Genomic DNA, 26380 nt, shown 5'->3' on the forward strand with positions numbered 1-26380 from the left:
TAAAGAAATACATGTACTTTTTTTTTTTGCTTGGTAGAAATAGGCTTCTGCGATGTGTCTTTTCCTCCCACACTTGCCCCTCCATGGCTGGCACATCTCCTAAGTATTTCCATCTACTCCTTCCCCATAGACCTCTTGTGTGTATATTTTGATACACATTCTTTTGGTTTTGCCTAGCTCCCTTCTATCTCTTCTTTTCTGCTCCCTGCCCCATCCTCTTCACAACTCTTTAGAAAAAAATCATTAAACTACACTTTTTATTATTAATGTGCATTTATGAAAAATTCTTCACAGTTACAAAAGTGCATGGTTATAAAATAATTTCCATACAAAGATTGGCATCGACTCCTCCCTAGCCCTCCCACCACCAGACATCAGGGCTTAGGAAAACAGAGAGGTCTATGGACCCATCTCCCGACCAGTGCTGTGACTTACAAAAGGCCCTTGGGTCCTGCCTCTTTTACTTCCGTTTGCCTCCTTCTGGACCATACAAGACAAGGTTCCCTAGATTTGAGGAATGAACAAAGATATCATTTTGTGCTCTTCTGCAATGGAAAGAATGGCAACAAATATGTGTAAGGAGAAAATGGAGCTGTTGGCCTTTTCAAAGGTTGGAATGAAATACATGTCCCAATCTCTCCAAATACATTACATCAAGCCCTTAACTGAGACCATGAAACTCCATAGTATGTTTGGGCAACCTCTTTTTTCAAGTTTCTGTGGGAATCCTGGAGAAAATGGGAAAGGATGTGGTATCTTAAGGATAACCAGAGGGGAATGTTCCAGAATAGTGTGGTGCAGATGTGGGATCTTTTCTAAAGAAGAATTTTATTGGCTAGCCCTTGACCACCATAATCTTGTTGGTTAGTTATGACATGATAGCTTCAGACACAGCATAAAGAAAACCTCTTTGAGGGGTACAAGTGTCTAGGGGATAGAGGAAGACAGAGGGAAGTAGGGAGGAGCCAGGTTTTCATTAGAGTGTTTCCATTATAGCATTGGCTTTTTTCATATTTCCTGAGCAGCTAGACAAATGGGTAGGATGCATATTTGTATATCAACTTGATAGCCGAGTGGACTGTGTCAGAGATTTGAACCCAAGTTCTAAAGGAATATTCTCCAAGTCAGCAGATAACCAACATAAATGAACCATAGATACACATATGGACACACAAACAATCCCACATTAGCCAGTGTGGGAAAATTGAACAAAACTTCATGGGAACATCATAATGGGTTTGCCATCACCAGGATATGTAAACAATTTCCACAAGGCTTATTAGACTATCTCTAGACATTTAGTTCTGACAGCCTGAACCGGCTGGTGGTGGTATTAGAATTTCACGTTAGTGTGGAGGCTAAATGTCCCTCTTCTTGTGCCTTAGTTAACTGGGGACCTCTTAGAAAATGGAGAAACATTGTCTTGATATATCTTGCTTAGAAGTCTTTGCCATTAATGGAGATCAAATTGTGCCGCTCCAAAGAACATTTGATCTCAAGAGGCATTTGGTGTCTTGTCTGGTTCTAATTCTATGTAAAACAGAGTAGTATATCTTAAAATATGGTAACTATAATTCAGTAAACAGTACTGTCCAGGAGATTACTATAAGTGAGCATGGTGTTCTTCTATGGAAAGATAAGTGATTTTTATCAGAAATACTATTTCTAAGAGTTCCTTTCCAAAACACTTTAGGCAATAAGCTTAGCTTGTGGAGAATAGCTGGAGTCTACCATTGTTGGCCACAGTTGAGTGGTCAGGGAGAGCAGGGCATAGTTCTATATCGTATTTCATAGGAACAGAGCTCTGGCCTAGGCATTAAAAGCAAGAATGAGGGGTAAATCTTCCAGGGTCTCTTTTGGTTGATTAGATCAATGCAGATGAGTTGGAATATGAAATGTTCTCCTTCTCCATGCATTCTAGGACAGCTGGGTGGCCAAGTGGATGATGGATACTTGCTAGGGTTGGAGCCAAGATGGAAAGCTCTTGTTTTCATTTTTGTATCCAAACCAGCCTTGCTAACAGGACTGGGCCTACCCAGATGGGTCTCCCCATCGCCTGTACAGGGGTTCTCACCTATCACTTTCTTAGATTCTTCAGTTTCTCTTTCAACATAACGCGGTAGGAGGTACATCTCCTGTTTTTCAAAGATCTGATTTAAAAAAAAAGACAGTCATTATGTCCACCAGTTCTAATGATGTGCTCATACACTGTTAAGGAGGCATCTTCTGTTTAGATGTCACTTGTGGTGCCTCTGTTTTAGAGGCTGGAGTTGCCCCACTGGGAGCACAGTCAGGGCACAGCTGGGCTTTATGGCCTTTTATTGTTTTTTTGATTATTATTGTTATAACGAGTCTGAATTCTAGAGTCCTGCTAAGCAGGCTTCCAGGAGGTGCCCGAGGAAGCACTGGAAAGAGAACCGTGACAGAATTGAGTCCAGCCTTAGGCTGAAGGCATACCCAACCTTTAGCTTCTACTTTCCCACTTGTAAAACAGCATTTTGATGTGTATTCTATCCAGGAGAGGAATACAAAAGAAGTATCCTAGACATTTCAGTGCTCAAGGAGACAGGGAAGATCATGATGAAGCAGGTGACATGGATGAGGGAGATGAAGATGATGACAAAGACGGTGACTATCGTGTTTCCCAGAGTTCTTAGTTTCTGACGGACTAGATACAGATTTCCTCAGTGGAGTCACCTGTCATATTCTTTGTTTATACAGATAATTTGGGTAAACATCCCAGCTCTCTGCAATGAATTCAACTGGAAAGTGGGAATGACAAACACTGCACACACTTGACAGGGAGAATGGCAAGAGATGAGTCAGAAAATAGAACCATGCCCAGAGGAGTGCCTGGTCCTTATCAGCAACTCCATTAGCATGGCCTGAACTTGAACTTATATAGCTTTAGAAAGAATTGTGATGAAGAATGCTCATTTTATTTTGATCATGACACAGCAAGCTAGCTTATCTTTTCTGAGCCTGATGACCTCATCTGCCAAATGGGAACGATAAATCCCCCTGAAAGGGCTGTTGTATGTGTGAAAGGACACTGTTAAGGAGGGAGCTTATAATACTGCCTGATGCTAGTAAGAGTCAGCAATTAATAGCTATTCTTTCTTTATGCTCAAATGAGCGAGTTACTAAGGAGAGAAGACATACCATTCTGTGCGTGTGAATGTGGTGGCTTTGTCCTCCTGCCTGGGGTACTGTCATGCTAGGATCTGCACCCTACAGTGCACTTTCCTGGTGAGTTCCTTTGGTGTGAGCACCATGGAAAGAACAGTCACATAAATTGGGGTCCCAGGGTGCCAAGACTTTTGCTGCCTCATTGCGAGGCTTCCTGCCTTTTCTTTGAAGACAAGGCTTGGGTCAGAAGCAGAGACAGGGATAGGAAGAAGGGTGCTGAGGGTGATTACCTCACAATTAGACTGCAATTGGGGGCAGTATAGGGAAGTCACTGGGAGGTCATTTCACCCCAAAGCTGCTAATGGGAGAAGTCAAGGAGCTGGCATGGAGGCTATCTCACTCCTGGAGGGCAGTGGCAAGCAGCAGTGAGAACTGAGAAATTGGGTGTCAGAGGGAAAGCTTGGCTTTCGCACATACCTCCTATGTGCACTTAGGCCACTAGAATAGTTTGCTGCTCTCAACACAACCTGTACACTATGTCCTATCATTTGCTATGTCTACCCTTCCCTATCTACTTAGCAGATAATTCCTGTAATTCTTCTTGGACTTTGTGAGGCACAGATGATGGGCCTTCCGCTTGGCTTCCCTCACTCTGTGTGCTCAGAGCACTGACATTTTGTCATAAAATGGTGTTTTGGAATTGCTTTCCTTTATTAGAAGTAAGTACCTCAAGGGCAGGGACCAGACTGAATTTGTCTTCCATTCCCAGTTGCTAGCACAGTGCCTGGACCAAAGTGGATAGGTGCTCACACAAAGTCAGCTTTCCGACCTTGTTTGAGCTATGATGGAGGTGGTCAGGGCACCGCGATACAAGGTGTTCAGTGGTCAGCAGCAGTGGCAGCAGCATGGAGGGATGAGAGGCACCTGTGTCAAATCTCTTCTTCTTCATTGGCCTTGCTCCAACGGTGACAGCAGTTGGCCGTGATGCCCAGGAGGAAGTTGGTGGCTACAGAAGCGATGGAGACCACAAAGCCCACAAATGCGATGAAGAGGTAATCATCCAGGGTCAGAGTCAGGTGGCAGGCCTTGAAGCTCTCTTCAGTGAGTGAAAAGAGGGGGGCACCCTCAACTTCAGGGGGCCCCCGACACTCAGCCAGCTGAGAATCTGCAACACAGAACCCAGGTAGAGTGAGACTCCTGTGGGAGAGAAGGGATGGAAAAGTCTCCCCCACCCTGCTTCCTCGGTAGTCACTGAGTCTCTTCTATGTGCCCTAAATATACTTATTATCAATAACTCTCAAAGCTTTTTTTGCCTAGTTTGATAGATGTAAAAAAATTACTACTCATAGAGTTTAGCATTTATGAAAGATCTTATAGTTACTCCCAGTGGTGGATCAAGAACTTTTGTGAGACATGAAGGCTAGAGTCTAGACATATCACTCTCTGCCCCAGACATTCCTTTGACTTTTCATTTTGCACAGACAGGAAGCCAACAACCCCTTTAGAGTGGCAAGGACACTTCCCCAGTCTTTTATTTTGCTTTTTTATTCTGCTCCAGAGACACACATGTCTTTATCTTTCCTCCATGGCCCCATGCATGGCTCTTCTGTGTTTGCAACTTGTGATGGCGCTTCTGCTGTCTATCTTTGTGTAGCCCAGTCTCGCCCTTCCATTGTGATTTTGTTCAATGCAACCTGCTCAGTGATGCCTTCCCTTGGGAGCACCCCATGCCTGCTTCTCTTACAGTCCCTATCCCAACCACTCTGCTTTATTTTTCCCTATGGTGTCCTTGCCTGATGGTTTTGCTACTGTCTTTCTTCCCTTGAACATAAGCCTCTCCCACGGTACCAGAACAGCATCCCTTCATAGTAAGCACTCAATGGATCTTTCTTAAATGACTGAGGGGTTTCACCTAATTCATGTGTTTTTTTTTTCCAGACACACAGACTACAATGTCAAGACTGTAACCTCAGGAGCTATCATATCACCTGAGTGTGAATCTCTCCTAACTCTCATCAGTTGTGTGATTGTATCTTTTTCTTTTTACAACATCAGTTGTAGTCCCTCTGTATCTTTTTTTTTTAATCTGTCAAGTGGCAATAATCACAATATCTACCTTCTGGAACTGTAACCAGGATTCAGAGAGTTAAAGCATGCAATTGTTTCTGATGCATAATAAGCATTAGGTGGCATGCACTCCTTTTATATTGATCTTAGTTGGGTCTCTCAAGTGTCAACTGAAGGGTCATATTCTGTACACAGACATCTGACAGAAGAAGCTGCTCCTTTAGTGGCCACCTTTCCTTCCCAGCATTGTGGAACTGTCCTTTAGGATTACTTCGGTAAATGCATGGTGGTTATCAGTGGTGTAATCTTTGTCTTGGAAGTAAAGTATGGCATTTGGGGGCAGTTCTACCTAGAAATCTGGGCAGTAGCTTCAGAGTTATGCCATATGCCCTTGGTAAGGATGTAAATATGAGTCAAACTCAGAAAAATCCTGTTTATTTCTTCCTTTCTGTCTCCCATGTGTCGCCTTTATAAGAAGGGAATAATCCAATCTAAATTTTCCAAGCAAGTCAATGTGAGGCTTTAAAATTACAGTGTACAAAATATAGCCTGTGTCAATGCTATCTGTTCATTATGCAATTTTTTAGGGCAAAGAACAAAGTGATGGGCTTAGGTTGATCCTTTTAACAGATGGATATGCAAACATATTATCATCCTTAGAGTTGTTCGTGTGTGTGTGTGTTTGTGTGTGTTTGTGTGTGTATGTGTGTTTGTATAGGTTTGTGTTTGTGTGTGTGTGCATGTGTGTGTTTGTGTGTGTATGTGTGTGTAGGCTTGTGTTTGTGTGTGTGTGCATGTGTATGTTTGTGTTTGTGTGTATGTGTTTGTGAGGTGTGTTTTGTGTGTGTATGTGTGTTCATTCATGTTGGGGATAAGGATGCAATGTTCTCCAAGTCATGTGTTGAGTCAATCACAGTAGGCCGTTTGCATGGGACCCTAAACTCTGACTAGGTCCTAGTCGTGTCCAGAGTTGACTCACAAGAAGCTCTCTGCTGGAAACTAGAAGATAATTAACTTTCAGAGTTGATTGTTTATATTATAAAGTTTCAGTGCGACAATGCAGACCAGCTAGAGGAGGCTGAGGGTACACAGCTGCCACATAGGATGGGAGGCTATGGGCTGGCAAAGGTCTCTGGTGAGTCAAGAGACCAATCTTGAAATCAGATTATATCCCAGTAGCTCTCAAGTCTATGCTTGAATCCTGCCTCCCAGCACAGATAATAGGAGACTCTCAAATGGAGAATAGAAAGGAAGTGAGGGATTTAGAGGAGTGACATCATCTAGTTCTACCTACTATGAACCATAATCATTCCTCTGTGGAGAAGGGTGAGGGCCTGAGGACCACCACGGTTCTCTGGAGCTCAAGTACCTCACCTGCAGTGATGTCTGAAGCTGCATTGATGGGACCTGAGGTTCTTCTGTCTCCTGGAGGTTTGAGTCTCTTGCTGCACTGATGTATAAGCCTTCACTTGTGGGAACTGGGGCCTCTCTCTGTTCTGCTAAGAGGTCAGATCTCTTGCTTGAACTGATGTATAAGTCTACAATGATGGGAGATGACCCCAGGTCCTCCCTGAGGCAGCCAGGCCTTCTGTGGGGCAGCAAGACCTTCAGAGATCCCAGCAGAGGAAGTATCTCTACTTTAGTGAGGGCTGAGTGTCCCAGAAGGCTTTTTCTGTCAATAGTGACAAGAAGGAGGGAGGCACAGCTTGCAGAGACATTGGGTTTGTAAGGAGATGGCTCTAGGCAGCCTCCCCATCCTAGCCCCCACCATCACCCCCATCTCAGCCTCTAGCTATTTTGGTACTGGAGAACTTCCTCCCACAACTCTGTGGAAACACTGGAATCGTGACCCACAGCCCCCCTAAGTTATTTTGGTCCTGGACTCCCCACTCAGTCCTCTCCCTCTTGCCTCATTCAGCATTGTTTTTTTTTTTTTCTCCCTCTAAGCATGCTGAACATTGAGTTCTAGGGAATCCCTGGGATAGCAGGGGCCTTAGGTCAAGTCTTGGTGCTGAACCATAAGTGAATTGGTGGCTGGGGCCATAGTTAAACTTCATTGCCTATGGGCCAGGCTGTAGTAACACTGGGTGAGAGCAGGGCCCACCAAACCTCCACTACATCGACTCTTTCAGGACTCAGTCTACTTTGGTTGGGACTCTCCAGTTTAACTGTCTCATTTCAGCCCCTGTCCCCAGATGCCAACCCCAGGCATAAACCTTAAAGATTCTACTAAGACTGCTTGGTAAGTTCAGAATTTGGTTTATGTGGTTTAGGATCTGATTCTTGACAGTATGGCCAGAGAACAGCCAGACTGCCAGGACTCGAATCCTCACTCTAACACCCGGCAGCTGTGTAATTTTGACCAAGCTACTAAATTTGCCTCTACTTCTGTTTCCCCTCATCAGGGTTCTTACGAGGATAAGAGGAGCCGACACACGAAATATGCTTAGAATAAGGACTGGCACATAGTCAGTACTAAAATAAATAGCATTAGTCATGATTGTTTCTTTGAGTTTTCTCAGCACGGACAAGAGTTAGAGTAGAGTAGAAAGAAGTCAAATGAATGCTTTTTTTTTTTTTTTTAAAGTCTGCAGCTCTGCCAGTTTCTAAGGGAACGACTCTGGGGAAGCCTTCTTAACGGTTCTATTTCCCAGCTTTTTCATCTGTAAAATGGGGATAATAAAAGTGGGAACTCATTGAGATAATGTGTGCCAAGGTACTCAGCTCATCGCACAAGTTCAACAAATACCACCAGTGATTAGCATCTACCACGCTGCTTCCTGTGTGTCTTCCTTTCTATGACTATAGACACCACACAGGCAAGGGACCTCTGATTGTTTAGCAAATGAACTTCTTTAGCACTCAGTAAGTGTCTCGTATATTCAACAAAAACTTGTTGAACAAGATAGGGAACATAGTATTACCATTATTATTATTATTATTATTATTATTATTATTATTATTATTATTACTTTATTGGAGGTATTACTCCTGGAAACCTTCTGTCTGATGACCCGTTCAGTCATCTCTCTTACCCGCTGTACAGCGCTGTATCCGATTCCGCAACCACTTTAGCAAGGGCTCCATGGTGCAGCCGCATACCCATGGGTTACCTCCGATCTGTAGGGTCACCAGCCCCGGGAGACCCTCAAGGGCTTCAAGGCTCAAAAAAGCCAGGCCACCATAGCTGAGATCCAGGTCTCTGAGATGCACAAGGCCCTGGAAGGCCTGGGGGTGCACCCTCCGCAGCCAGGGGTTGTGGCTCAGGTCGATGTGTACCAGGCCATGAGCCTCCCGGAACATGTCAGCTGGCACGTGGCTGAGGTTGTTATAGCTCAGATCCAGATGTGCTAAGCGCTTGGCGTGGAGAAAGAGGCCAGGGGGCAGTTCCATCAAGGAGTTGTTTCGCAAATCCAGCACGCGGAGTTCCATGTAGCATGTGAGATAGCCTGGAGGCACGGCTGCAATGCGATTGTGGGCTAGGCTGAGGTTTCGGGTGTCCATTGGCAGGTCCGGGGGTACAGAGAACAGCCGCTGGTTGCTGCAGTCCACTACTTGGTTACGACATGTACAAAGGACTGGACAACTGGCACCCGCATCAGAGTGCATCACCCCAGCTGCCAAGAGGAAGAAGACCAGCAACAAGGCCGAGTGGGGCGGCCCAGGCCAGGGAAGCTGGGCCCAGGTGTCACCCATCTTTGGCAGCTGGCAGCAGCAGTACTGTAGGGAGCCCATGAGAGTGGTGTCCCTAGGTCCAACCGTCAAGTTACAGGGATGCTGCTACATTAGAGGCCTGAGTCTGGAAGGTGGGGCTTCTGAGAGAGTGCTATCATGGCTCAACACTTCCCTGGGAGCCTCTAAACACCCAAGGACTTCCTAAGATCCATAGGATGTCCCTTTGTAGAGCCTGAGGAGCAAGGACCCAGTTGACGTACCCCAGGTCTGAAAGGACGATCAAAGCTTAAGGAATGAGGGGAGCAAGGATGGGGCTGGAGAAGCTGTCAGCAGGTCCTGGAAGGGTCCCTGCAGATCTTTTGTGCTCCTGTCACCCATGCCCGCTGGATGCTTCCTCTTATGTTGTGTCTGACTGGTGGGGCAGGGGAGGATGTGAGGGAGATGAAAGGTGCCCTTTAAAGGTCCTGGCACTTCTTCTAAGAAAACTTAAGCCCTGTCCTCGGTCTGGGACTGATTAGGAAGTCAGAACGGCACCTTGATCTTCAGAAAGTTCCCAGAGGCCATTTCTCCTGGTGGCCCAGTGGGCATGAGTTCACAAAAGACCTGGGGCCAGAGATTTAGGATGGGGGAGAAGTATGTTCCATGGGTTTCTTGAAAGTCCGACTGTTCAGTCTCAGTGGTCTCTGGAATCTCACGGAATGTTCGTTGCTTCCCAGGGAGGGGTGAGTACCAAGTGACACCTACTGTCTGGACCACTGAATCTGGAAAACGCCATGAATCTGGAGGCACTGGTAGGGGTCATTTAGAAAAGCATTATCTATGTCTTCAGCTGTCACCATGCTCAGCTGTACACTCAGCAGGCAGAGGCAGAAGTCACTCTGTCAACAAGAAAAACATTCAGGCAGTGAAATCCAGTGTCCCTACATCCCTGCCCCCTTGCCTAGTTTCTTTGTCTTACTTCACTCCTCCTTACTTTTCTCTTCTTTCTTCTTTAACCTATCTATCCCCAACCACAAAGTTCTTTGCTTACTATCTTTCAGATGGGCTGAAGAGCTCAGATGATGAGCTCAGAGCCCAGTCTAGAGCTGCCTACTAACTGTAGCCACCTGACCTGAAATCCTTCTAGGTTTCTGTCCGGAAGAGTTGGGTGCATTCTCATTTATTGCTTATAGCTTCACCCTCGTGAGCACCAAATACCCTGCCCTGAACAATTCCCCAAGAAAAACATGCATCCAAGCTGTGACAGTTTGTACACCCCTCTTATCTACACTCAGCCTCTCTCTTTCCCCATCTTTCTTACACACACACACACACACACACACGTATACACACATGTGTACACACACACACACACACACACTTTCACTACCCCCCCCCCCCGCTTTCCACACACACTTCCTACCCCAGTGTGCCCCAGCATCTTTTACACCAGGGCATAGCCCTAACCCCAGCACCCTTTTATGTTCTACTCTCCAGCTCCCAGCCTCCCGCTTAAGCCCACACACATACTTGGTCTGGCAAAGAGATGGAGAACCTCATCCCACCCAGGGCCTCACCCCGTTGCTCATCCCTCACTCTTTGTGGCTCCAGCTTTTCTTTTACTCACCTGCTGTCCTCACTTGCTCCCACAACCCCCACCCCTTTATCCCATCGTCGCTCGGTCATTTCCCCACCCAGTTCTCCACCGCTTTGTAACCCACTGGGAAATCACCCGGGCACCCCCTTATACAGACTCATTTTTCTCAGCTTTGGGGTCTTCTGCTATACTCCCACAGGCCCTCAGGAGACTACTCACTCTGTTCCAAGGACACAGACATCAATCTGCCGCAGACGAAAGGCTCTGCCTCCCTCATCCTGGAATCCCCCGCTCCTTTGCTTGCTAGCTCCCGAACAGATTGCCTATCCGGCTCTTCCCCTCCCCCGACTCTCCTCTTCCATGTCTCCTGGATCCCAGGCCAGCATCTTCTGCGTTTTCCTGTCCTGTGGTCCCTGTGCCCCTTCTTTTACGCTGAAAGGAAATTTGAGAGAGGATGCTTAGAAAGTTCACAGAATCTGAATGCCTCTTGGGAAACTCAGCGGGTGCCGAGGCTGCCTTGGTGTGTGGCTTCCGCCAGAGCCAGGTCTTCCCCTCCCTCTCCCTCTCTCTGCCTCTCTCCCCCTCCCTCCATCCCTCTCCCCTCCTCTCTTTCACTCCCCTTTTTTCCTCGAGGGCCAGGTAATGACGTTTCACTGTCTCTTAGCAACTGCCTCCACATCTCTGAGCAACAGGGGAACTGGCTATAGACCCCACCAAGATGAGAAGAGAGAATGAAGTACTCCTGCTGAATTTGCAGCCACCCTCGGGGTCCAAGTGGGTAGGGCAAGGGGAAGAAAGGAGAGGAGGGCAGGCAGCCCCAGAACAGGGATTAGGGGAGAGGAGCAGGCAAGGGAGAGAAGGCAAGAGGGCACACCAGGAAAGGATAGAGTGGGCAGGGCATTGGTCTGAAATCTTAGATGGAACACAGAGGGTTTAAGTGCATCTCACCCTACAGGGGTAGAAGAGAGGGCATAAAAAGGAGAGAGGAATTTAATGGTGTGGGAAAAAGCAAAATAGATGAGAACAATGAAGGCAAGACTAAGGATGGGCAGAAGAAAGAAACATGGTTGATTCTCAGTATTTGTTTATCCGATGGGCAAACATTTTCTGTTTAGCTGCTTTAAGGACATCTGTTTCCCAGGTTGGAGCACCAGGTGATTGGATGAAGCTTGCTTATTAGGAAGAATTACAAGTGGATTATTTCCTCTGCTCCTTGTTTCTAAGCCATTACCCCATGAGTTGTCTGGGGCTAGGAGATTTGGTAGGAGTACCGATTGAGCTGAGAGCCCTTTGGATGCAAAGAAGCAATTGCCTAGCTCAGGTGAGGGTAGCTGGACCACTACAGATACTTGGTTAGATACTTAGGGATGGAAGTAGGCAGCAAAGTGTCATGGTCCTGGGTTAGGGCAATGGCTCATCAGGTAAAAGTCCTGCAATACAAAAACAAACCTGGGGTCTCAAGCCTTAGCACTGTGTAGCTGCCTGGCACTTGTGTCAACCTCCCTGTAACCCTAGTGCATAGAACACAGAGATGTGATCCCCATAGCCAACTAACTGGAGAGACTAGATGAAATAGGAGCTCTGGGTTTAAACAAGAGATCTTGACTCAATGTGCAAGGTGGAGAATTATTGAGACACCTCTGGCCTCCACATGCATGTGAACGGATGTATACACATACATATATGAACATGCACATGCACATATTTTACACACACACACACACACACACACACACACACACCCATGATCAAAGAATAAGGTGTTTCTTTCTTCTTTCTAAGGATTATAGGAATCCCTCTAGTTGTTCTGTTCCCTCTAAGATTCTCATTCTGTTGCATTCATATGAAAGTAAAATTTCCTACCATGTCTTTTCTTGTGCAAGTCTCTTTTCCAGTGGGTCATACTTTGCAAATTGGCTTACCTAGTTGGTTGGATGAAATAGCTGGTTTCTCCCCTCTCTTCCCCTCTTCTCCCTTTCCCCTCTCCTCCTCTTTCCTTCTCCTCTTCTTCCCTTCTCCTTTTCTTCCCTTCAACTCCCCTCCCCTCATCTCTTTCCTTTCCTCTTTCCTCTCATCAGGTATATTGCTATGTAGTCCAGGCTGGTCCTGAATTCTCAATCTTCTTGTCTCCTTAGTGCTATTTGCATTACAACCACCACAGTTGTTTTCTTTTCTTTTAAAAAATAAGTCTTTGTACATTTACCATTTGCTAAATAGTTGACCAGATGGTAGGTTTACAGCTTAGGAGATTGATATAGAACCAGGGAGATGGCTCAGTTGGTAAAGCACTTTCCTTACAAGCATGGAGACCTGAGTTTTACCCTTAGCATCTAAGTAGAAAGCTGGGTTTAGGGCTGCAAGCTTGTAATCCCAGTGCTATCTCAAAAACCTCCTGAAGAATAAATGACACCCAAGGTTGAGCTCTGACTTCTAAACAAAATGTACCTGTGCACTCGTTTGAACACCAACCCACCCACCCACACTCATGCGTGCACACTCACAGACAGTTATAGACAATCCCTTAGAGGTCTGACATTGACTATGCTTTCAGTCTGCTGACCTGGGGCTTCTTGTGTCTAAATGATATCTTATGGTTTTTGGGGGTGGGGGAAGGAAACAAAATGATGCTATAGAGAAGAAATGTGAAATGTTCTGGGCATTTATGAAGTTCTGTAGGTCACTGACTTCATCCTGTCTACCAAGATTCCTCTTCAAATGTGCTTATAGAAGATCATCTTCCCAATTCTCTGTGTTACAGTGCAGCTTTTCACCTTTCTTAGTGTCTAGTGCAGAGCAACAAGGCAACTGATTCACACACACTTCTCCTCTACATTGAATGAGGTTATCAGCTCCTCCATGCTTAAAGGGGTGGTGGTGGTGGTTGTTAAATCTCATCTGTAATTAGAGAAATAAAATATTGATCTTATTTTATTTTAGTTTTGATTTTTCAAAACATGTGTTCTTTGTGTACTCCTGGCTGTCCTGGAATTTCATGTGTAGACCAGGCTGGCCTTGAACTCACAGAGTTCAGATCTGCCTGCCTCTGCCTCTTGAGTTCTGGGATTAAAAGCATTCACTACCATCACTCACCTAAAATGCTGACCTTAACCCAATAGTAACTGAGGATGGTTTACCTCTGGATAGCAAAGCTAGCATCTCATTTCACTAACTGAAAAATTCTTGGAAATATATTCTCAGTGGGAAGAATCCATGAAAGGTAATTATGAAAGGTAGAAAAAAAGATATTCACAATTGAACATTTAGTGTTGACTGAAAATAAGACAAGAAATTTAGAATTTTCTTCCTTTGCATGATATGAAATGTACAGTTACAATAAGAACTGATGTTGTTAAGGGAAGAATATAGTGGGTTTCCTTAAAATGTCGGGGAGATGGCTCAATGAATGAAGTTTGCTTTGCAAACGCAAATGCCTGAGTTTGGAATCTCAGCCCCTATGTAGAAGACGAGGTTCATGTTTGTAACCCCTGTGCTGGGATGGTGATGTTGGTAGAGGACAGGCAGATCCTGGGGATACTCTGTCCAGCCAGTTTGTTCAAGTCAGTCAGCTCCAGGGGCAGAGAGAAACCTTACCACAAAAAATAAGGTGGAGAATGAAAGAGAAAGACACCTAGGATCTCTGTCTTCCACCCGACCATACATGTTCACTCACACGGGCACACATGCATATACCATACACACACATGCGCACACGTGTGCACGTGCACACACACACACACACACACACACACACACAACCTAGGCATTTGGGAACTTCAGTCTTTCTATTTGTGGAGTAGGATAATAATGATACCTGAGCCCCAGGGCATCTCACAGGCATGCTGTAATAATAATGCATTTATACAGCGCACAGCAGAAAGAAAAATGTTAATTTTCATGGAAGCAGGAGACAAAGGCAGGAAGACAATTATGCTTACTGATGATTCAAATGTATGCTTCTGCAAGGTAAGCCTCAAGATTTACAAGAACTTTTGATTAGGGAATATGATGGCAACATGTAATATATCTTCTGTAAATGTGAAGCTCAATGAAGTAGAAATATTTTAAATGCCTTTTTACTTTTTAGTCATTTTTTTTGACTTGTTAAGGGATTCTGTGAATCCTAAATTGGTGTTTTGTGGCATACAATGTGGTCGTGGGGAAAAAATGCTTTTTCTCAGATAAGTTTAAGAAATAGTGCCTTCCACAGTCATCTGCTGTATATGTGTTGGGGGCCTCGAACCAGTTCTTGTATGTTGCCTGGTTGGTGGCTCAGTGTCTGGGAGATCTCTGGGGTCCAGGTTAGTTGAGACTGCTGGTCTTCCTATGGGACCACCCTCCTCCTCAGCTTCTTCCAGCCTTTCCCTCATTCAAGGACAGGGGTTCCTACTTCAGTCCAATGGTTGGGTGTAAATATTGGCATCTGTTTCAGTCAGCTGGTTGTTGGGCCTCTCGGAGGGCAGTCATGCTAAGCTCCTGTCTGTAAGTACATCATAGCATCAGTAATAGTGTCAGGCCTTGAAGCCTCCCCTTGAGATAGATCCCAAGTTGGGTCAATCACTGGACTGCCTCTCCCCCCAGTCTCTTGTCCATTTTTGTCCCTGCAGTTGTTTTAGACAGGAACAATTCTGGGTCAGAGTGTTTCACTGCCTGGTTTGGCCTCAGTGGGAGAAGTCACATCTAACCCTCAAGAGTCCTGAGGTTCCAGGGAGTGGGGAGGTCTGGTGGTGGTAGGGAAGCCTCTTAGAGAAGGGAGGGGGTGGTGAAGGATGAGGAACTGTGGAGGGGGGAACAGGAGAGGGTTAACAGCTGGACTGTAAAAAAATAAAAGTTAAAAAAAAGAAAAAAGAAATAGTGCCTTCAACAAAATGAAACACATTTATTACTGTAGGGTGTATCTGAAGCTTAGCACGCAAATAGTTTGTCTGTGAGAGCAGTGAGGAGATGACTCCATTGGAATGTAATGGGCAGCATTTCCTACATTTAGAGCTCTCTCTTTCTTCTTCCTTCCTCCTCTATATCTTCTTTCCATTTCTTATTTTTCTCTCCTTCCTTCCCCCTTGCCTTCCCTCCCTCCCTCCTTTCTTTCTTTCTTTCTTTCTTTCTTTCTTTCTTTCTTTCCTTCCTTCCTTCCTTCCTTCCTTCCTTCCTTCTTTCTTTCTTTCTTTCTTTCTTTCTTTCTTTCTTTCTTTCTTTCTTTCTCTTCCTTCCTTCCTTCCTTCCTTCTTCCTTTCTTCCTTTATTTATCCAGTACTGTCAATCATGGGAACAATTTTAAGTGAGAAATAGATTTAGGTACTGAAATATAATTTATTAAAGTGCATTTTTGTTTTAAATATAGCCTCAGTGATGGTTTATATGGAGTTCACTATTTTAATTATATATATATATATATATATATATATATATTTCCCTCCACTCTAATCTTTTTCCCCTCCCATTGATCCTTCTTTCTCTCCTACAAGTCCCTTTTCCACATATGAATTATACTGTTTTGTGTGGGACTCACAGAACTTAACCCAGGGCTATCTTCATGACCATGAGTGTGAATCTACTCATTGGAACCTGCTGAGTTCACCAGTGGGTATGATGATGACTCTCCAAGTGCTTGTTAATGCCCCGGAGGCCGCATGAGTCCTATCCCCTCTACATGGACTAAAATGAGAGCCTTCCATGCAAAAGTAACAAATTGATATAGAGACACCTGCTTCTCCTGGCGAAGCTACAGTCTTCTGCACAGCAAACACTGGGGCTTCAATTAGCAAAACAATGAATCCTGACATAGCATATCTTTTCAGGCTTTCTTCAAAGTTGTGAAGATTCTGGACTTCCAAGAATTTATTCTATCAATGAGGTATCACACAGCTGACAGTGTTTACTGAGCATGTATGAGCCCCTGGATTTGGTCCCTAGCGTCCCATAAACTCGGCATGGAAGCATATGTCTGTTATCTCAGTACTCAGGAGGTGAAGGCAAAGTCATCATCATTTAAAGTCCATACCACATGAGACCTTTTCTGGGAAAGAAAAAAAGTCTTATTCTATTGTGAAAATACGTAGAAATCAGGCAGGAAGCTGTAGGAAATGAAATTAATTAAAAAACCATTTTCATTATTATGATTTCTTGAATGCATGGCAAATTAGTTGTAACAATGGCAGAAAACTTTTAAACAGATGAGAATTAATTTAATATCCCACATCCAAAATTTGTTCAGTGAAAATTACAACATGTTAGGAGAATAATGACAGAGGAGAACATCGAAAGCTGATTTCTTGTATTGCTGGAAAGGTTTAAAAATAGGAGAACTGGCTGTTGCTAGATTATCATAACCTAATGAAGCGTTTAGCAGGAACTGGGGACTGGAAATGAAAGGCATCTGGGGAAAACCCGCCAAGAATGCACAGCTGAGGTTATTAAGACAATGGTGGCGATGACAATATTGGGACATGCTTAGAGTAATGATGGGAGATTTGCTTAACTAAAAGGTTGAAGTACAGATTGCACACCAAGAAACACTCATCGGCATTAGTCAATATGAATGCTTGGAGAAAAACGGCCACAGATGTACGACGCTTTAGCAAGTGGCACTACCAGCAGGAGGAGTATGAAAAACGACAAACAAGCCAACAGTGCTCAACACAATCTCAGAATAAGAAACGCTATTGAGACTTCAGTTTCATGCTTCATTCTGCCTCCCCGCTAAGACAACCACAAAAACAGAAGCCAGGACGAGAGGGGGCCATACATTAATTCCAGTGAGAGGAGACATCTTCTTGTGCATTGAGGAAATAATGTCATTAGGAACAAGGATGCATTTGTCAAATGTATAAGCATCGAAAGACAAGGCTTTACAGAAGGAACTGTGATAAAACAAGGGAGAATGCAGGGAAACGATGGAAAATGGATTTTAGGTAAAAGTACTTGAAACGATACATACAAAAATATTTGGGAAATGCTATGCATGCATTTTTTAAACAAGTGGAAGCAATATGCACACTGTTCTGCTGCAGATAGAGAAAGTGGTGCACATGGCACTATTTTCTATCTGTATGGTAGGGAGAATAATATCCAAGAATGTGTAACATTTTAGGGCACAGGGGACTTTGTAAATGAGCTTACATGAAGGTTGGAGGGTTGTTATGGATGATCATATGGCTCTGATGTAAGCCTAACGATCCTTACAAAGGAAAGAAAGAGGTATAAGGGTCAAAGGAGGAAAGAGAATGGTAGAGGTAGAGATTGGAAATACCTTTTGATTTGAAGACAGAGGAAGAGAGCAGGAACCAAGAAATACGAATAGTCACTAGAGGCTGAAGAGAACCTCAGAATAGACTCTTTTCAGATATTACAGAAGAATGTAGTCCTGGTGACCTACTAGAGGCTCTGATTTCTAGAACTGTAAGAAAAGAAATTTGCTTTTTAAAGCCTCTAATTTTTTTTTTTTTAGTTCTTTGTCACAATAGCCATAGAAAACTGACACAGTCCTCAGAATGTCCACTCTCTGGGTGGGGTGTGTGAATATGGTGGGATGTTGCACCTGTGATTATGTTACTAATCAGCAAACTTCATGCTAGGCAACGGGGGATGGTAAGGACCAGGGAAATGACTCAGTCTGTAAAGTACTTGGTACACAAGCATAAGGATCTGACCTCAGATTCCCATTAGTTGTGTAAAATGTCAGGTACTTGGAAGGTTGAGACAGGCAGGTCCCTGGAACTCAATGACCAGTCAATCTAGCCTAATTGAAGAGCTTCAGGGTCAGTGAGTAACCTCTACACACACACACACACACACACACACACACACACACACACACACACACCTCATCACCTAGTCACCCTGTGTTTATACCATTAAAGAAAATAACGCTTCCTTTGTCAAACATTAATAGTCATGAGCTCTTCATGGGCGTCTCTTCAGTCTCTGATAACCAGTATGGTTTTGTGTTGTATGTTCATAGTTGCAAAGACCATAGTCTATCTAGATGACTGCATTCCATGGCACTCCTTCCCATCCTCCTGTCTTAAATTCTTTCTTCCTTCTTTTTGTGAGCAAGCATCTTGGTTATCTGAAAAAAACACCAGTAGAAGATCAGTTGTGTCCAGTGAATGAGATTGAACAAAAACATGGGGAATGACATTGGTGAAACAGTGACAAATGACAATCAGTTACTCAGCTTGCCACTCACTGGCTCTGTGCTCTGAAACTGAGATCTGTCCTCTCATTGTTCAGTTTTTTCACCTTTAAAATGAGGATACTTGATATGTATCACATATGATTGCTGGAAAATACTGGCAAGGCAACACCCGGTACAGTTCTCTGTCCTTTAGAAAAGTTGAATGAAACACTCCTACGAGCATTGTAAGTTATCATTTTATGGAATTGAAGTGGGGTCTTCTGTTGCTGATTTCTTCAAACCTCTTCATCTTGGGAGGTAGAGAAAACAATGGTAGGCTACATCATCATATAAGAGGTTATAAATAAAGGCTTTGGAATAATGATGAGGAGGAGAATGATGAGGATGAGGGTGCCTGGATCAGGGTTATTAAAGAAATGACCCACAGAAACACTTAGCATAGTGTTTGGCACAAAGCCAAATGTCAGAGACCTTTGTAATTGCTACCACCGTTATTATTATTTGGAGAGGAAATTGGAAGAGGTGAGCAGGGAATCACAATCCAAATGACTCCTTTGTTTTTATTTGTGACCAATTTCCAGTTTCTTTCTTTTGCTTGGCTTCTGGACCTGTACTCTAGTTTTTCAACTTTGTTGTTGTGTGTATGTGCATGTGCAGTATATACATGCATACAAGTGCATGTGTATGCGTTTGGAAGCCACAGGTAGACAACTACCTGATTCTATCATTCCCCACCTCATCCACAAAACCTAGAGTTCACTAATGTGGCTAGACTGGTTGGCCGGCAAGTTCTAGAGATCCTCCTGTCTCCCTCCCTAGCACTGTTGCTCCCTGCTTCTCATGCATTGGAGATGTTAACTGAGGTCTCATGTTTGGGGAAGGACTTAACCATCTTTTCAGTCCAGTTCTTGATCTTTGTTGACATTTCCTTCTGCTCCTCTAAGCTTATCCTTTGACCTCAGATGTTGGCATTCTCTATGGTTCTTGCCCATTTGAGTGCAGGTGTGTGTTTGTGTGCATACATATGAACCCAGAATGCACACGCATGATTGTAAATCAGTGTGCATAGGTATTTATGCATTATACACTCTGCATGTATGCACAAAAGAGTACTAGGAAGAAGGGTGTGGCTGTCTTGGAAGCATGAACAATTCATTTCATGATTAACTGTCTCAAGGAGAGGGACCTTCATACCCAATGTAGTAGGTATCTTCTCCCACCAATCCCTGCCTCTATCCCCATGAAGAAAGGCTGGATGGGAAATGAGAAGTAGCTAGAGGGTAGGTCCTTTTACTGCCAAGTATTCTTTCCGTCCAATCTTCCCTGGAGTCACTTTCACTATCTTACAAACCCCAGGCAGCTTTGAGACTTAGAAATGTTTCCAGTGACACAAAACCGAGCTGGTAAGAGTTTTTCTGAGAAATTCATTTTACTAACACAGAAGTAGTAAGACACTACTCTCGATGTGATTGCCTGTTTATCTGTCACTGTTCTAGATGATGAGTAATCTGTGGGCAGGTATAGGGGTTTTCTTTCTATTTTTCTCTCTCCCTGGCTTAGCACACAGTAACTATACAACTGTTTCCAGACACTTGCTGCATTAATTGGTGAATTCCAGTTGGAGAATCAGGCCAGCTGTATCTGTTTTTGCCTCTACTTAGAAAGTCCCAGCAGATGTGGTGGCCAAGAGTCTACGTAGTAATATTACTGTTGTCTACTGATGGACAAGACAAACAGATTTCATCACTTCTAGAAGAAAGAAGAACAGATTGAAGGTATAAACAAAGAGATTCATAGTATGATAGTAGGATCTAGAAATAACAGACTCCATAACTCTGACACCCTGTAGAAGGAGGTCATCTTTGCTCTGGAAGAGACAGGCTAGGGCCTGAGGAAAGAGACTGACTACTCTTTAGCTGACCACATAAGACCACTGTGGGTATGGAAAGGAACCAGCATATACATAGCCACTGTTCAGAAAGGGTGGCTTAGCTCATCTACTCATTGAGTGTCTACTACTATTGGGTGCTAGATGTGGAACCATCTCAAATGCTGGAGTACAGCCAAGTTTGATTAACTTTGAGTGCAGTGTGCATCTGTGTTCAGACTAGTCAGTTTCCAGGAAGCCTAGTTAATTATTTTGACTGTACATCCTTTTTAGTAGTAAACCGAACTGTCATTTGCTTCAATCTTGGTTAGAAGACACTGATAATAAACACACAGAGAAACAGTGATTTGATGGATAGGTGCTGTGGATAAAAACAAATAAAATCAAGGCATAGGAATGGAGATTAAGTCATACCACCTGATAATCTGTAGCTCTTAAGAGGCAGAACCAGCACTTGTTAAATTGGAGGGCTGACTGACTGACACGCTTGATCTGTAACCAAGGGACTGTGGAGCTTCTGGCCAGGAATCTCATTTTAATTCCAACTAAGGGGATGCTAGAAAAAGAGACCTTTTCATAAGTTAGTCATCGCATGTTTACAAGCCCTCGCTATTCATCAGGCACCATGCTGAGTGCTGGAGAAGCAGCAGACAGTAGAGCAGACAGGCTCCTGTTCTGGGAGGCTGGAAGCAGAGAAGACAGAGCCTAAATACTTGAAAAGGTACAACACGCTTCAAAGGGAGAACGCAGGATGGGAAAGGAGGCAACAAGCAGGGCTATCCTAAAAGAAATGAGGTCAATTTACCAAAGACTTTCATGTATTTCCACACTCATTGCAGCACTAGTCACAAAGCCAAGATATGAAACACACATGAGTGTCCACTGAATGGATATGTGTGACACATGCATGCACACACTGGAATATTATCATTGACAGCAAAATAGATGAACCTGAAGGACAGTACGATAAATTAAGAAGACACAGAGAAAGGCAGATGGCATATGATCTCAGCTCTGTGTGGAATATATAAATTCTAGGCTAATAGGAACAGAGAATAGAATGTTAGTTGCCAGGGACTAGACAAGATGGTGGATGGGAAGATGCTGGCCAAAGCATACAAAGTTTCAGTTAGTACTAATAAATTCTGGAGGACTATTGCACTATAAAGCAACTAAATAAAATTGCCAGGAAATTAGATCTTAGGTGATCTTCATAAAATTTTGAATGTCTTGCAATAGATGCATTAACCAGCTTTATTTGATAATTTGATGGCAAACCACCACGTTGAACACATAAAGATACACATTGTTGTTTAAAAAACAACGAAATAGTCATCAGACCCATAAACCCACAGCAGCTGTGATTACTTGAACAAGACCTGCACAAGATCAAGCCAGCCAAATTTAGGCATAGGTGGGGAAGGTGCCCTTCAGGTCCTGCCCATTATTGAAGAGCTAGTGGCAGAAGGGGAGGAGCAATTTCATTTTTGAGGGTTTGGCCACTGGTAGTGGCCCATGATACAGTGGATGGCCCCATAATCATGTATACGGGATAGCACTAACTATACTTAGTAGACTATCAAAAAGGAAAGGAAAAAAAGATGGAGACACGAAGTTGGGAGGGGGTGTGTTGGAGTGATATAGAAGGAGTTGGTGAGGAAAGTGAGTGGAAGGAGTCATACTTCATGGTATGCATGAATGAAATTCCAAAAGAAAAAAAGAATTACAACAGAGGTAGGGCTACTCTCAGCTGTGTGCTGGAGGAGTACATCACTGAGGAAAGGTGTTGTTCCAAACTTCTGTTCTTGCCCCGGGAGCTTTTATTGATTATAAGTGTTGATTTTGCTGAGCAACCCTTCCTGCCTGGTTCCCTCCATTCTCCTTCCTCTGTGGATGTCTGCAGAGGTTGAGTTCTTCCCAGCTCTCTTGCATCTATGATCTTGATGCTGTTAGGGATGCCTTTAGTCTATCCATTCCATAGTTCAGACCCAGGAGCTATTTCTATGGTCGCTGACTCTGAATTATGCAAATGACCCATTCATTCAAGATGAACATACTCTTCTAGGCAACCTGAGAAATGTGGAAAGGGGATGGTGGGAGGGAGGTCAGCTCCTGCCTAGGAGTTTTTTAGGAAAAGAAACATTACTGTCTCAGAAAGAGTGGATGAGAAGCAGGAATCTGGAAATGCAGCAGGCTTCCTTCTGGGCCTGTTTCTAGTACAACTATCAATTAGATGTTGCCAACTAGAGGTTTTTCTAGAAATATCCTGGAACAGAATGGCATGCTTACCTCCAGGACTTATGCCCTTTATTTTCTCTCACCTGCCCATGTGGAAAAAAGTGTGCTGAAAGTTTAGATAGTGTACTGAAAGCTGTGATGACCAGAATGACTTATTTCTGTCTACTTTTGTGAAGCCCCTGTCATAAGTTCTTCCTTTCATTACAGTTATTGCTCTCACCCAGGCCTTGCTGCATCAGAACTACAAGAACAGACTTGGAGCTATAGCTTGTCGAGATGGAGCATTGGGGTCAGGCTTTGAGAGTATAGCCTGGCTCCAGCTCTGGTCATGTTCCTTGAGTCCTGATTCACTATTGTGTGATAGGGAACAGCACCCCAAGCTCCCATTATCATGGTCTACAGGGATCGACTGTATCTTTCAGGATCCATGGGATAAAACAATAAGTTGCTTCAGTCAGGTATTTTGCCACAAGCAGACAAAATATAACCAAGTTTGCTCGTAGGAATTCCATTAGGATATTTACAATAACCCACCCTAGCTGCCTTTCAGTACCAAACCTCATAGACTCTGATGTAGCCCAACTCCTTTCCATATGTAAATGCAAGGCCTCTCTTCACCTCTTCTATGGAGACTAGGCTTCTGGTTCTTTGCTCTTGAGGACATTAAGGCATGGCTAACATTTTAAAAACACTTTTCATGGCAAATGTGAGATTAAGTGCTATGTAGGGACTATGGATGATTTTATTTAATTCTTAGAGCACTCGTATAAAGAAAAGTGTTTCTATTTCATTTTTTTCAGATTATAAGTTAAAATGTTAATCTATTTTAAAATTGTTTTTGAGCGTGTGGGTGTGTTGGTGTATGTGTGGGGGTTTGTGGACAGGGTATTTAAGCAGATGTGTACATGGAGGCCAGAAGAGGGCATTGAACCTTTGGAGCTGGAGGTACAAGAGGCTGTGAGTTACCTGATATGGAACTATACCTGATAAGAATAGAGTTTCCATCTTCTACAAGAGCAGATGCACTCTTTACCTACTGTGCTGCAGCCCTTAACTCTTTCTCCTGCTCGGCTAAAGGGAAAAGATTGCTGAGACTCCTGTGGCTGAGAACAGAGATATTAACGTGGCATCTCTTTGCAGCAGCTTGTACAGAAGATGTTAAGAGTACCACAGAAAGCCCTAGCTCTTTTTCTTTCTGGTGTGAGCCTGGGTCAATCTCCTAACCTCTCTGAGCCTTAGTATCCTCCAGTGGAAATGGAAAAAAGCATTTTCTTCCTCAGGGAGTTCCTAAGAACATCTTATGTTTTTGAGCACATATCTTGTTAATTTTCTCTTTTGGATCAAAAACAAGACACGTTGACCTCCCTCTTTGAAAGCTTCTAGGTCTGGTCATGATACCAGAGGCTCTAAGGATTGAAGGAGCAAAAGAAGATGGATGTAGAAGGTCCTGAAATGGCTTTGCTCTGTCTGTTCACTCAGTTGCATTTTTTCTTAGAACCTTCTTTGTACCTGACCCTGGGTTCTGCAGTGCTGGAAGGAAAAAGGCCTTTGGTTTTCCCTAATAGGAGTTTGTGGTTTTAGGTGAGGAGACATGACTAATGCCGACTCAGAATAATCAGACATGCAACTCAACTTAGCACTATCTGGATTGGGAATGGAGTTTAGCCAAACAAAAGTGATGAAAGAGATGGATGTGATCAGGGAAGGTCTCCTGGCATAAGTAGGCAAAAGGGACTGAGAGCAGCAGGAAGCGTGAGGAGGCAGTGATATTACACTTCCCATCAGTCTATGCTGTGCAGACATTATCATCATCACGGTACTCAAAGCTTACCGTATCTTAGACATGGAACCAAATTCACCATCAGTCCCAACCCTTTGGGAACGACATCATCATACCTCATTTCTCCAGATGGAAAACAGGCAAGTAGAAGTCATGTGCCTAGGTTATAATCAATGGCAGAGATAGCTTCTAACTCTGGTCTATTTGTTATATGTACAGCCTATGCCTTAATTACAAAGTCAGTATGTGAACTTCTGTTGTCCACCTAGGCAGAGAAGGTATGGACAGTAGGAAGAAGGCTGAGACTGGTTAAGAGTAGAGGAGGAGGGAATTTTTTTTTCTTTTTTCTTTTCTTTTCTTTTTTTTTTGGTTCTTTTTTCGGAGCTGGGGACCGAACCCAGGGCCTTGCGCTTCCTAGGTAAGCACTCTACCACTGAGCTAAATCCCCAGCCCCGGGAATTTTTTTTCTTATGTATTCTTTTGTTTTGAAGTCTCTCTAGAAAGAATTTTGGGGCAAAGATATTTTTGCCTAAGTAAGAGACAACTTCCCTGGAGGAAGGACCAAGACACGGGAATAGAAAGGGGCAGATTCTTTGGGTTTACTCAAGTTTTGTCCAGAAAGAGAGTGGGGCTATTAAGGCTACACTGTACACTTCTCAGTGTAGTACATGAGAGTAGGAAAGGGGGGCTAAAATGGGAAATGGTGCCTGAGGCTCTAGCATGGTCTTTACTGGGAAAGGCGGGCATAAAGATCTTGACTTGATCCATCCAGAGAAGCATACTCCAAGACAGTGGACAGCAATGAGACAGAGAATGAGAATTAGACCACATTCTAGTGCTCAACAACTCAGGTGAAAGAGTTCTGAACTGAGATATCAGGTGACACCGATGTCTCCTTCAAGTTTTCTGTGGAACACTGGAGGCAAACCATATCTTCTCTCTGCCTTCAGTTTCTCTATCTAATAACATGGGTGTTTGGACCAGATGAGTGCTAAGTAGGTGTCAAGTTCCAGTAAGGATGATGACTAAGCATTTGCCAAGATTGGAGATGCTATTTAGAAATCTTCATTTCTGTAATGGGGTAGTTATCTTTGGCCTGACTGCTTAGTTTAAAGTCTTCAGCAGCAGACTCAACATTAATTAGTTAGGACCTAGAAGGAGGTTGGAGACATCCTTCCTGCCCTAGAGAAGAAGGGACTGTCAGAGTTGGTGTGATGGAGCAGTCGTTGCCTGCATCCCAGAATAGCTGCAGCCTCCTGGCATCTGCTACGCTGGCTGCAAACTCCCATCCCATTGGCTGCTGCCTCTCTCTGCCATCTGCCAGGTGATGCTTTCCAGGCTTTTGTGGCACCGGCTAAGCAGTCCTGTGTATGCTATAGCATGCTTTCTGGAGTTTTTTTTTCTCCAAGTGGCTAGGACCATAATAGCAGCTCCTGTCTGCTTCCCTCACTTCACCTCCATGGGTGTTGAGGACAGAATTGTTGCTTAGACAGTGATAAGGAGCTCAAAGTTGGTGTGAAGGGTACAAATTCTTTGTACTAGATAGGCACGTCTGTGCATCTCTCTTGACTTTGATAGATATCATTGCCCAAAAAATTAAATTGCAATTGAGCTATTGTTCTGCTGTCTTTTCTGTGTGGAGACAAATTAGGTCTTAACATTTTACCCATTTCCAGTCATAGAGCTGTGATGGAGCATGTCCTATCCCAGCTCCAGATGGGCATGTTAAGGTTCATGAGTCTTTGCTTTGGTTGTAGTGACAAACTGAAGGCTGAATGAAATCCTAAAGAACTTATAGGCAACCCTGAGGCAGAACCACTAAAAACATACTTCCTCTCATGATGGTGATGATTTAGTTGGATCAATTTGATTAGTTCTCTGAGCATATTCTTG

The 26380-nt window shown here is 43.8% G+C and overlaps 1 protein-coding gene across 2 annotated transcripts; it reads right to left on the bottom strand.

Moving 5' to 3' along the window:
• Positions 1–243: 243 nt before the first annotated feature.
• Positions 244–11089, bottom strand: Lrrc55 (leucine rich repeat containing 55). 2 transcript variants are annotated; one of them, XR_010064614.1, is made up of 4 exons: positions 10667–11089; positions 8232–9749; positions 2075–4294; positions 244–504 (listed from the first exon to the last, which is right to left on the bottom strand). XR_010064614.1 is itself a non-coding variant. In NM_001395014.1 (3 exons), the coding sequence occupies exons 2-3, from the start codon at positions 8929–8931 to the stop codon at positions 4059–4061; spliced, it is 936 nt and encodes a 311-aa protein (NP_001381943.1). In that variant the 5' UTR covers positions 8932–9749; positions 10667–10989; the 3' UTR covers positions 246–4058. The 2 variants fall into 2 exon arrangements, 1 of the variants encoding a protein (NP_001381943.1); NM_001395014.1 differs by having other exon boundaries at positions 246–4294; positions 10667–10989.
• Positions 11090–26380: the final 15291 nt, after the last annotated feature.

Source organism: Rattus norvegicus, chromosome 3 (genome assembly GCF_036323735.1).
Source record: "Rattus norvegicus strain BN/NHsdMcwi chromosome 3, GRCr8, whole genome shotgun sequence".
NCBI classification, from domain to species: Eukaryota; Metazoa; Chordata; class Mammalia; order Rodentia; family Muridae; genus Rattus; species Rattus norvegicus.

Bases quoted from the DNA above. Each gene is read 5' to 3' on its own strand.
- Lrrc55 (NM_001395014.1), bottom strand. From the start codon at position 8,931: ATGGGCTCCCTACAGTACTGCTGCTGCCAGCTGCCAAAGATGGGTGAC. The intron at 4,295-8,231 runs GTAAGAGAGATG...TCTGTGTTGCAG, and splicing joins GATACAGCGCTGTACAGCGG to ATTCTCAGCTGGCTGAGTGT.